Genomic DNA, 12011 nt, shown 5'->3' with positions numbered 1-12011 from the left:
CAGGTTTGGGGCCAACAGCTGGAGGGGCGATGTGGATGTCGCCTCGCATGCTGAAAACCATTTGATATAGTCGAGCATATAGCCGCGACACTTGATAAAATTAATGAGCATCGAGCAAGCCAGAAGAATGGAAAAGCTGCTGAGTGAAGGTAGCCCCTGGGAGATGAATATATTAAGAGTGGGGCCCACATTAAATTGTTTGGGGATCGGCTGTCGTTAGCCTGGGAGCCAAGCAACAGGTATTGTTGTGGTGCTTCTACATTTTGTACACTCAACTGAGCTAAACTTTGAAAATGTATTATAAGTAACTCCTCAATTTGAGCAGCATTCAGGAAAGTCAACGCTTCAGGGCCAATAGCTGAAGCAACAAAGGCATACGTTGAAAAGCAAAAGAAACAAGCAAGAATGCTTCAGTCGGGCTTGCCCGTCTCGGAGATACCCTTAATCTAGCGAAGATAAGATGTGCATATGCATAGCTCTTTCTGCATGTTGCATACATTTACACAAAACCATTATACCCTGATTGGAATGGGTTCAGGGTATAAAAAGCCGAGCTGAAAGCGAAAGGCAGTCGGAGGGGAAAAAACTGTTTCCAACTTTTAGGCGGGGCGGTGAGGGTCTGATTTTTTAAATGTCAGCGCGTAATAAAATTTGGACGCCTTTTACGCATTTTTAAGTTTGCGCCGCTTGCGCATAAATGAAATTATTAGCAAATAAATGAAAAATGCGCAGTTAAATTGAATTATATATACAAAGACACGCACATATGTACGTACACGTTATTTTTATTCTCTTATTTATTTATTTTTTTTTTTAATATTTTCATTCAATTTTGCAGGTTTGCCCGCGCAACAAACGTAAATATCAAAGGTGAGTGTGAGCCTGTGTGTGGGTGTGCTTCAAGAAGCCAAGAGACACCGTGCGTGTGTGTGTGTGTGTGCGTGTGAGTAGTTTTTTTTATATTATTTCCCTTCATTTTTTTATTTTTATTTTGCGCCTGGATTGGATTGGGAGTACGGCTGTCGTGTCAATTCAATCAACTTGCTTTCTTGCCGACTCCCCACGAACCTCTTATTGCTGTAGCTGGCGCTGTCGTTGCTCCTGCCTCTGTTTGGTAACACAAATGAAAATTTATTGTATATGCTTTATGCATGCGTTGATACAATGTATAAGGGTAACAGGACAACGCGCGTATATAATAAATTTTCAATTTTCTGCACAGGACACTCGACAAACTGCGTCGCTTAAAATGAAATTTGCCAGGCGAAAGCATTAATCAAAAAAATTATTGTAAATATGTTTATAAGTAAATGAACTAGCATAAGAGCAGAGCAACTTATATTCCTTTGGCTGCCTATTGTAATATGCAAATTGGAAAAGTTTTGCGCACAGCGCTGAATATTATCCTCATTTTTTTTTCCTATTTAGTTGTGGGTGTGTTTTTTTTTCTGTGTCTGCAACTGCAACGTTGGGCTACACAAACATCACTCATACGCCGCGTGGGCTTGCAACCTAATTAACGTTTTCGTTTGAGTTATCTGTCTAGAGTATTTTTTACTTTCTTTCTTAGGTCCAAGCTAGAAAGGCTGCAAATGAATATAAAAAGTAAAGTTTTGCGATCTCAGGAGCTGGGAAGTTTTTGTTTACAAAGGCAACTTTTAACCTTTGTGTGTGTGTGTGTGTGGGAGGAGGGTGGTGGGGGCGTGAATGGATGCTTGGCACAGGTAGCTAATAGCTTGGGGTATTTACCTGAATGTCGTGGCTGCTCTTTGTTGCTATCTCTACCAGCCACATTTACAAGTCATTTACATATGCGACGGCTTAGCTCGCAGCTAAAACAGCAACAGGGCAACACGGCAACAGTCAACAACCATTTCAACATGCTCTATGCGGTCGGTGTTGCATTAAAATTTATGCTTACAAAGCCGCTTAAACAGCAACTGCCACAAAAGTTGCAGCTGTGTGAGTGAAGTTTGTCCCACGCGCCGTTGTTGTCATTATGGAAAACTTTACGGTTGAGCTCGGGGTAACATTTTTCCAAAATAACGACTTGGGTCCATTGAAAGGCACGACCTTGGCATCTAATTGATATGTGAGCCTTTATCTAAAATATTTTTTTTTTTAAATTAATGAGTTAGATTTATTTTGGGATTCGGGCTAGGCTAAGGATATCGCTGCCCCAAACCATGTTAGTCGAAGTAAAAGAGGTAATTTAACAATAACAATAATATTAATAATAATAATAATAATAATAATAATAATAATAATAATAATAATAATAATAATAATAATAATAATAATAATAATAATAATAATAATAATAATAATAATAATAATAATAATAATAATAATAATAATAATAATAATAATAATAATAATAATAATAATAATAATAACAATAATAATTATAATAAAATTAATAATAATAATAATAATAATAATAATAATAATATTAAAAATAATAATAATAAAAATAATAATAATAAAAATAATAATAATAATAATAATAATAATAATAATAATAATAATAATAATAATAATAATAATAATAATAATAATAATAATAATAATAATAATAATAATAATAATAATAATAATAACAATAATAATAATAATAATAATAATAATAATAATAATAATAATAATAATAATAACAATAATATAAGTAATATATTATTATAATAATTATGATGATGCTGATGAGGATGATGTTGTTCTTGTTGTTGTTGTTGATGATAATGTTTATTATTAACAATAATATTTTTATTGAGACGATGGCTTTTGAATGCCTTTTTGGTATATGGGGCCACTAAATTCCCGCGCTTAATATTAATAGTAACAATATAATATATATATAACAATAATAATAATAAGAATAATGTGTTAGTAATGATTATAATATTTATACTAATTAATAATCATTCACGTGGAAGACATGGGAAATGGATTAGCAAAATTCCTAGTTGAAAATTGATTTCAACATTTTCTAAAATAAAAAGACACTTTATTCTGTTACCGGACCCTCCCTGCTTGAAACCTGAAACCTATCCCCAACAACAAATGAACATATTTTTTCTTAGAAATTGACTTGTGTCGCTTGATGCACACATTGGACTTTGATGTATTTTGCAAATGGGGGCTCGAGAGTTATGGGCGTTGCGCCGTTAAACCTCAGCGCATGCAGGTTATCCTGTTATACATATCCTAAATATTTATGCTGATATGTGTGCATGATATGTGTATAAGATAGGTATAGCTTGGAGCCTGCGATGACGTCATGAGGCTGTGTTTGAGCGGGCGGGTCACGTAAAAGTAGCTCGTTAAAAATTGATGATGTGCATCAATGCGTGACGATATGGCTCTCAGGCTGAGCGCAGGGCCGCACTTGGTCCACGCCCACTTGATTGCAGATATGGGGCGGGGTGGGATGCTTGGGGGTGGTAACTGCTAACCCATTGGTGTTACCCTTCTTGGTTTCACCTTGGCCACCATTTTGTGCTTCGAGGACTTATCAACGTATTTGTTTTTAACATTTATGACATTTTAAAGCCGCATTAAAACTCGTAAAAAAGTCACAATAATAAAGCAAAAATGCGATATACAACTTTTGCTAAATGTATGCATATATCTGGAGGCACCTCTCTCTCACACGTGCGTGTGTATGTGTGTGCGTGTGTGTGTGAGTGTGCAGTCGACTTGCTAACCGGAGCACTGATATATAAATATATAATGCATGTCTGTTTGGTTTTGTGCTTTGATTTAACAGCGGTTGGGCGCAGCGTCGCTGATTTATAGCTATACGGTGCCCCACTAAAAGTATGTCAGACAGCCGCGGCAAGCTCTAAGGCTTGCGAGGTGCGTCTATAAAATAATCTAGCCTAGTGTCATTTATAATCGATCATTTATAATCGATAATTCATATAAGTAAGGTGCGTTAAAAAAATAATCGAGCCTAATGCCATCTCTATCAAAACTTTACAATCAATAACTTATTTAAGTAAGTCTAATAAGTAGGAAGACTCTAAAAAATAATCGAACCTTGTCTCAGCCCTAGCCATAATTTATAATCGATTACTTTTATTGATATAATTGATAAGTAAAGTGCGTCAAAAAAATAATCGACACCAGTGACATCTCAAGCGATAATTTATAATCGAATAGCGATAATATATAATAGATTCCTTTTATTGGTATAGCTAATAAGGTTCGTCTTAAAAATAGTAATCAGTGTCATCTCTGTCGATAATTTATAATCGATTACTTTTCTTCTTCAAGCTGATAAGGTGAGTCTAAAAAATAACCTAGTGTCATCTTTTGCGATAATTTATAATCGATTACTTATATTGGTACAGATAAAAAGTTATCTAGGGAAAACTAAATAATATGCCCCTTTATCTTAACGCAGGATTTATTATTTGGTGCAGGTCTGGAGATCAAAATAGAGAGGGGGTAAAACAGTATAATCTTTCCGCGTTTGAGTTCCCAGTAAATACTCTCTCTTATGGCAGAGGATTTTCCTAAAAAGCTGAGCTTGCGAGGAAGCTATAGAAGAATGGTTGCATAGTTATTTAACTGAAAAAAAAAAACGGACTGCGGCAAGTTCCTAGCCAGTCTACCCTGTTATAACTGACTTTAAGCACGTTCGCAAAATTATGAGCACCATTTTTTATTACAGTGCAAAGCATATACAAATTATAGACCATAATACCAAACAAATCAAGTCCAACCAACGAGTTGAAATGAAATTAGAAATTTAGCTGAACTAGTTAATATGGACATTTTTAGATATTTAAAAGATATATGTTGAGGTATCTAGGACTTATCAGATGCCCCTCCCATGGGCTTATATTAGTAAAAAAAAAGAGCAGGGCACAGTCTGCTGTTAGGCGTACGGAAATTTAATTAGTGCACAGACGCGTTCAGCGCTCCGAAAAGCATGCAACGAAATGTGAGAAACATGTAAAATGTATTTGAGTTCAACATAAATGCATGCATTTAACGCCTGGCTACGCTCACAGATAGGAGCGAAAGATGTAGCACGCTTTCAGGCGTTGCGAACATAAAATCAGCCCTAAATTGAGCTGTATAAAAAAGCTATGCGCATTTCAGACCCTTGTACTCCGAGAATCTGTTGGTAAAGAGATTTGTAAAGGTTTAAAAATAGAATTCTATAATAAAGCAACCAAAGTCCATCATCTTTCTTAAAATAACCAACTTGGTGATATTAAGTGTGTTAGAGTCCTCCACGAGCGTGAAAAAATACCTAGTGAAAAATGAACATTAGCTCCGCTTCTTTTACTCGACTGTGCAGATTGCAGTTCAATGTACAATACATCGATCGACAATGTCGATGTTACTCATTTCCATTAACATTTCGAGGAATGTAAGCAAAAATACCAAATAGCGCTGACATCGGTACTTAATGCTATATTATATATTTACTTGTGGCGCAAACAAAGTGGAACAACTTTTTCAGAACATAAATAAAGCTCTTTGCTCTGACTGACTGATTGATTGCTTGACGGATTGACTGATTAGACATCGATTGATTTGTGTTGTGAGGCCCAAGCCGTAAGAGCTAGAAAGCAGAAATTTGTATTTTATGTAGCTTATAAGTATTTCACTTAATATTGTGGAAAATTGGTTGAAAAAAGCTGAATTTGTGAGCACGTATGCACATGTGTATGTGTAAATAGCGGGTTAATTAAATATATTTTATGTGTTTTTATACTCTTTATATATACATATACATATATATATATACTAGCGGGTATAACCCGGCCTTGCCCGTGGCACGTATGTTATAAAATCAAAAAAGCTTTGAAAATGATTTTGAAACTGATCGGACGGGAATCAAACAACTTTTATGCAAATCGAAAAACTCTTAAAATTCACCAAAAAAATCTTAAAAATGCATTTTCCACCGAAGGAGTTTACATTTTGCGAGAAATGTGAAACACGTCTCTAATGATTTTTCTTATAGATCTTTGGAAATAAATTTGAACACAAAACGTCATCCACCAAATCTTCGACACCCATTTACACCAAGGAGGGATGGTTTTTCAAAAAGCGTGAAACACCCCTCAAATGAATTTGAACAAAGATCTTTGAAAATAAGTTTGGGGCCGATCGGATGGTAAACAATAAAGTTACATACAAACGTTTTTCGCGATTTTTACACACTTGCGAGTGGAATTTCCCGAAACCCCGTCTTAACGTGCACCTACATCACATAAGGTAACTACAGTGAAAATTTCAGCTTCCTAGCTCTTAAGGTTTGGGCTGTGCGTTGATCACCAATCAGTCAGTCAGTCGGTCAGTCAGTCAGTCAGTCAGGACAAACAGTTTTATAAATAGAGATATACTCTGTCTTTGCCTTTACTTTTTTTCTCTCCCTACGTCTTTTGTTCATTTAAGGTTGTGTATGAATAAAAAGTCAGTCTCCCTTATCTTACTTGATGGTAAATTGTGCGTGTAAAACATTTTTAAATATAAAAACATTTAAATTTTTTACTTACTAAGTTTGATGTTAAAAACAATCTTAAGCTCAAACAAAAGCTCCGCTTTTAACTCTCACATATGTCGACATTCTTTGTTTATTATTCAAATAATGCTTTAAGCTGTAATTGCATAAAACACATTGCTCATTCGACGATAGACTTTGTTTTACTTAAGCTTTTGGTTTGTTTAAATCTCGTGCTTGTTAGGGCAACTTTTGGCTAGCGTCTAAAAGCCAATTAAATCTCCAACAATAGGCATTCCTTTCAGAACTTTTTCCGGTAGAAAAAACTTGGGAGTAGTTTATGCAACGTCAACTCTGGGCGAGACTGTATTGATTGAGGTCTCTGCCCCAATCGGGCCTCGGGCTCACTAGCTAATTGAGTTTGGCAACAGTGTGTAAGATTACGCATACCACATGTGGGCGCCCAAGTAACTTGCAGTTGCCGCCTGAGTTGTCAACCTTTTTTTGGGGGGGCAATAAACAAAATGCTGACTATGTACATTTGTTTTTTATGTTTACATGGCGGCACTCAGAAACCAAACTCAACGCATGCTATTTACCTAAAATATTACGCATATGCCACAGTTGCCAATGTGTATGATGTGCCAACACCGAAAAAAAAAAAAAAATACAAAACGCCCACGTGTGCTGAAAATGCTTTTCAACCTAATGGAAAATTCAACGCGTTTACCTTTTTTGATATACGAGCACGAGGCTAGCACTTGCTCAGGCGGTTGTTGAATGTGTGTGCTGTGGCAAGGCAAACCAAGTCAAGTATCAGGCAGCGGTTAGGCTTTAAAGCAGTCGCACTCAAGTGTCAGGACATGCGCCTAACACTTAGCACCTAGCGCCCCACAAACGAGCCTCACAAGCACAAAGGAAATTCATAGAATTTGACTATTTTTATAAAGTTAATGCCAAACGTTTCCTATTTCGACCAAGGCTGTAAACAAGCTTTAGCCCGAACCAGCTCGAAATCAGAATTCAAATTTACTTTCGCTTATGTATCGAAACTTTTTTTATCCCATCTATCGTTTGGTTCTAAATAAAAAAAACTATTGAGGGAGATCTAGCCTAGAGTTATAAGTAACCCAACCATTTGTAAAATTGACAATTGAAAACTGATTTATTTCATTGAAATATAGAAAATATATGACAAGCTAAGAAGAAACACCTGGGTTCATGGATGTGAAAACCCAATTTAAAGAACCGAAGCCAAAAGCAGGAATTGAGCTCAAACGGTGAATCGAACCATCGACATTTTTTTGTTTTTTGGCTTGCCGTGGCTTCAACAGCACATTTTGAAATGTTTTTATGGTGTTACTGATGTGATTATATTTAATTTGTATAAAAAGCGAAGCTCTTTCACCAGCACAGTTGTTCTCCCAGGGACAAACTGTACTCTGGTATGCTCGCTTTGCTTTTCTTAAAGCTTCGAAAAAGGGACGAGTCTTTGGCAATTCCAGAATCTGTAGGCAGAGTCTTCAGATGATATCACCGGAAGGCCAAGCAGACAGCCGAAACTAAACAGGCTAAACTTATGCCTCTTTGTTTGCTGGTTAGTTTTTTATATAAAAAATACTCAACATTGTACAAAAAAACACAAACACTTTTCATAAGTATCCAACAATGTTTATATTTTAACAAAATGTTAAGACGTTTTTGGAAAATAAATATTGTCTGGCTGCGCAGTCAAAAGCGACTTCGCATCTGATAAGAGCAGCATCTTAGTTATTAGTTCGCTCTGCTTTAATTTCTCTCATCTCATTGTTGTATTACTCAAAATTATAAATAATAAATCAATTGTCGCTTTGCTTCAATCGGCACGTACCAATTCGAGTTCGTTTGCCGTTCTAGAACTATTGTTATTAAATAAAAAGCACAGAACAATTCGGGTCTGCCTGCTTCTCTTAATTTACAACAAATATACAAACAAATTGAAACACAAGCAATAAAATCAGTTTAATTATTTCTAGTGTGAAGGCCAAAATGCTCGATAGCGCAACAAATATAAAGGACAATTCATTACTAAAATTAAGTTTGACGTGCCTTTAAAAAGGAGCGGATAAATATATTAGATTTGCAAATGGTAAACGAAAGCCTACATGCGGATTTTGGTGTTCATTCAAGAGACAAGCAGACAGAGAGACATGGGTAAACCGACTTTCCTTGTGCTTCTGTTCGTTACGTATAAATCGACCACTTATTTATAACCATTTAACCCTTTCTTGCATATGCTCTCTTGTGTGAAATATGTAGTTTTACATGGCAAATCGTTTACTTTTGATTATGTTCAAACTCAATTTAGAATATTCATTATAATTGCATATATTCCAAATAAAAATCAGGTTAGATATCACAAGTCCGTGCGATTTGGAAGTCTAAGCGGAAAACTTGTTATCAGCTTATCGTACCGATAGAAAATTCAACACATTTTAAATAAAAGTATATATATTTCTGTTACAAAGAGCTCTAGCTTAAGAAAATAAATATGCATATATTGAAATTAATTTCTAATTTTGATGCACTCTACTCGTTGCGTTCCGTAAGCAGCGAGCTCTCCCACTTTTGCCAGATAGCCGAGGGCCTGAACTCTTTTATGCTCTCATGCCAGTGCGTAGACGCCTTGTCGGCTGATATTTGCATTCTTGGACTTGCCCGACTCTCGGATCCAGTGGACACTGAACAAATCGAAATGTTATCAATTTGGTAGCTTTTAGGGCTTTCTAAGCGAACCCATGACTTTATCGATTGTGAGTCCCATACAGATACGGAATCGGATACTTCCGAAACATCACTGCAGCAGCTCGCATTGGACGACCATGAGTGGCCAGTCAGAGACGGTTCCTGTTCAAGCAGCGTTGATAACTTGGTATTGCTGTAATCGTCCTCTGTTGGATATAGAATATATTGTTCGTAATCAGTATCGCTTTCCTGCAGCATCTCAGAGTAGGCAACGAATTCCTCGTAGTTAATGGAGCGCATGTTGGGGCATAGTTTGGTCACGGGGCGATGGTACGTGCAGCGGGTATCTTGCACCCAGCGGCGCGGCACCATTAGCTCCTTTCTGGCACTAGGTAATTCCTTAAACTTGCTGGTATCGCCGCCCAGGGTGATTACCAACGTGCTGTAAAAAATACCATCCTCTATCAGTTTCTTCTTCTCCTGCACTTTGGAGAATACGTCCAACACATGCCCGAACGGCCCCATCTCATCGCGATCTAGACCGTTCAATTGGCAAAGGATTTTGGGGGCCAGATAAGCGAAGCGTATATTCTTAAGCACATTACCCACACAGGCAATCCGAGCGGGCCAGTCCACATCCAGCCAGTGCAGCACCCCATAAAGTAGCTACGATGGGGAAGAAACAATTAGAATCCAATCCAAATTGGTGCATTGCCAACCTCAGTTTCAGAGTTAACAGCCAAAGAGCTGGACCTAAGCAGGGCGCATATCTGCATCTCGCTGAGGTGCAGAAATTCCTGACTACAGATTATGATCAGCGTCGACTTGGATATGCGGGTGGCCATTGCTTGGTTAATCTGATATAGCTCATGAAAATAACGTGACTTGTACATCACGGCAAAGGCCCAAAACTCCTTGAATTCATCACAGTCGAGCATTGCGTAGCACTGCTCCAGCAGTTCTTGAATCTCCAGGAAGCAGGCAGCTCGTACAAACCGCACCACATCCTTTGGCAAAAATGCCACATTCGACCTGATCATCCATTTGTAAATCTGCTCAAACGTGTCCGCCGTAAGCGGCGCCTTGCGCAAGTCAATCACAGTCTGGCCCCGGCACAGGGCAAAGAAGTTGGAATAGCTGCCCAGCACAATGCCGGAACAGGCAAATTCACGTAACTCGATCATTACAATTGTATCTGGGTCCTCGCCACGCTCTATGGTTCGTATTATCGGCCCTAACCTTGACTCTACCCTGTCCACCAATATCGGCTCGTTTAGCCGTTTGTTCCTTTCCTCTATACACTTTTTAGTGCATCTCTTGTTCACAGCGCACTTTTGTACGCATAACTTGTGCTGTAACTTGCTCGTCCTGTGGTTGGCAAACGCTTTTGCCATGTTATGCAGCTGTGGCTCTAGATCGCTCAGAAATAAAAGGAAGTTATAATTAAGCTAGGGTCACATGTGCCATATATCTTGCAGTTCGTTAAATATAAATATCATCTTGCACTGAATAGACGAAAAAAACCAGGTTAAAATTAACAATGAGCTTGTGAAGACCTAATAAATCGACGTTGTAATTAATTAAGCTCTGGCTTCTCATAGTCAACTGTAAACATCAGTTGCTCGTCGTAAACATCAGGTGGCAGCACTAACCTCTTTATGAATAAATTAATAATGAAAATGTGAAGGCGAAGTTAAATTTAAGGTAGGGTCACATGTGCCATATATTTCTTTAAACGTGCGTTACACGTTAAGATAGCAAAAATCAGTTGCTTCTTCATGTTTAAATTTACAATGAACAACGGGATAACTTAATAAAAGAAAGTTATAATAACGAAGCAAAAACGTAAGTTGATCTCTGAGTTAGCTGCCTTGGTCGAAAAAAACCATGAGGCTACACATAATTGCTTCTTCATGTTTTAATTTACACTGAACATATGGAGTCTTGCAAATGTACGTGTTTTTTCTATCAATATTGAGGCTCTTAGTATTCTCCAACACTGGCAGCTAGTTAATGTATATGCCAAAATTAAATTCAACTTACGTCTTAAATTCTTTGACGCTGTTTACGAGCACTGGCAGCTCATCCTTGGAGAAATGGGCCAAATAAGGACGACATTTGTCCGTTTGGATGTTATTCATTTTTATTATAAATTTATTGACTATTGTATTGTAAAAAAATATTATCTGCTTTTTGACTAACTCTAATCATGTAAGGTTTATTGGTGATTAAGCTGAAATACTTGGCCTAGGTTGCTTGGTTCGGGTGTTGAAGTTTAAAACGAGCCATGCAATTAGTTCCCACTGTCTAAAATGGAGGAGAAATTAGTAAAAGATCAGAGATTTTGCGAATGTATATATTAGCTTCTATGTACATTTGGAAATGCAAGTCTATTTACTAGTCAAGCAATATTCTATCCAGTTTTCCTACTTGCTTATGTCTCAGGCTAGGATAGTTCAGATGTCTATAGATATTTCTTGAATCGTTGTAAATCATTTTGTCCTTCTTCCTGTATTCAATTCAATGTTAACTCGCTAGCTCAATGCTGACTAATTTTGCACTAAATGTCAGCAAAATCAGATTTTACCAGAACATTACCGAAAAATATTTATGCTTTTCCAAAGAAATTTTAAAAGGGGACAAAGATAAATCGTTGGTTTGAAATGCTCTTTGGGCTGTCATCAAGTTGTGTACGTCATAATTTGATTCGGTTGTAATACAAATAATTTGACATTTTAATAAAATTTCTGATAAAATAATTTTCCAGCAATTTCTCGGTATCAATTGAGAAAAGTAAAAATAAATTGTTGCATGGCTGCGCAGT

At 36.9% G+C, this 12011-nt stretch overlaps 1 protein-coding gene across 3 annotated transcripts; it reads right to left on the bottom strand.

Moving 5' to 3' along the window:
• Nucleotides 1-8935: 8935 nt before the first annotated feature.
• Nucleotides 8936-11389, bottom strand: LOC135428198 (uncharacterized). 3 transcript variants are annotated; one of them, XM_064682042.1, is made up of 4 exons: nucleotides 11231-11389; nucleotides 9907-10606; nucleotides 9239-9853; nucleotides 8936-9183 (listed from the first exon to the last, which is right to left on the bottom strand). In XM_064682042.1, exons 1-4 carry the CDS (start codon nucleotides 11326-11328, stop codon nucleotides 9100-9102), a joined length of 1497 nt encoding a protein of 498 aa, XP_064538112.1. In that variant the 5' UTR covers nucleotides 11329-11389; the 3' UTR covers nucleotides 8936-9099. The 3 variants fall into 3 exon arrangements, with proteins under 3 accessions (XP_064538112.1, XP_064538110.1, XP_064538111.1); XM_064682040.1 differs by having other exon boundaries at nucleotides 8936-9853; nucleotides 11231-11388; XM_064682041.1 differs by having other exon boundaries at nucleotides 8936-9853; nucleotides 9907-10598; nucleotides 11231-11371.
• Nucleotides 11390-12011: the final 622 nt, after the last annotated feature.

The sequence above is a fragment of the Drosophila montana genome, unplaced genomic scaffold, assembly GCF_035044405.1.
Source record: "Drosophila montana isolate Dmon_TW-CO22-7 unplaced genomic scaffold, ASM3504440v1 contig_2438_1, whole genome shotgun sequence".
Classification (NCBI taxonomy): Eukaryota; Metazoa; Arthropoda; class Insecta; order Diptera; family Drosophilidae; genus Drosophila; species Drosophila montana.
This window is presented reverse-complemented; position numbering and strand designations above follow the sequence as displayed.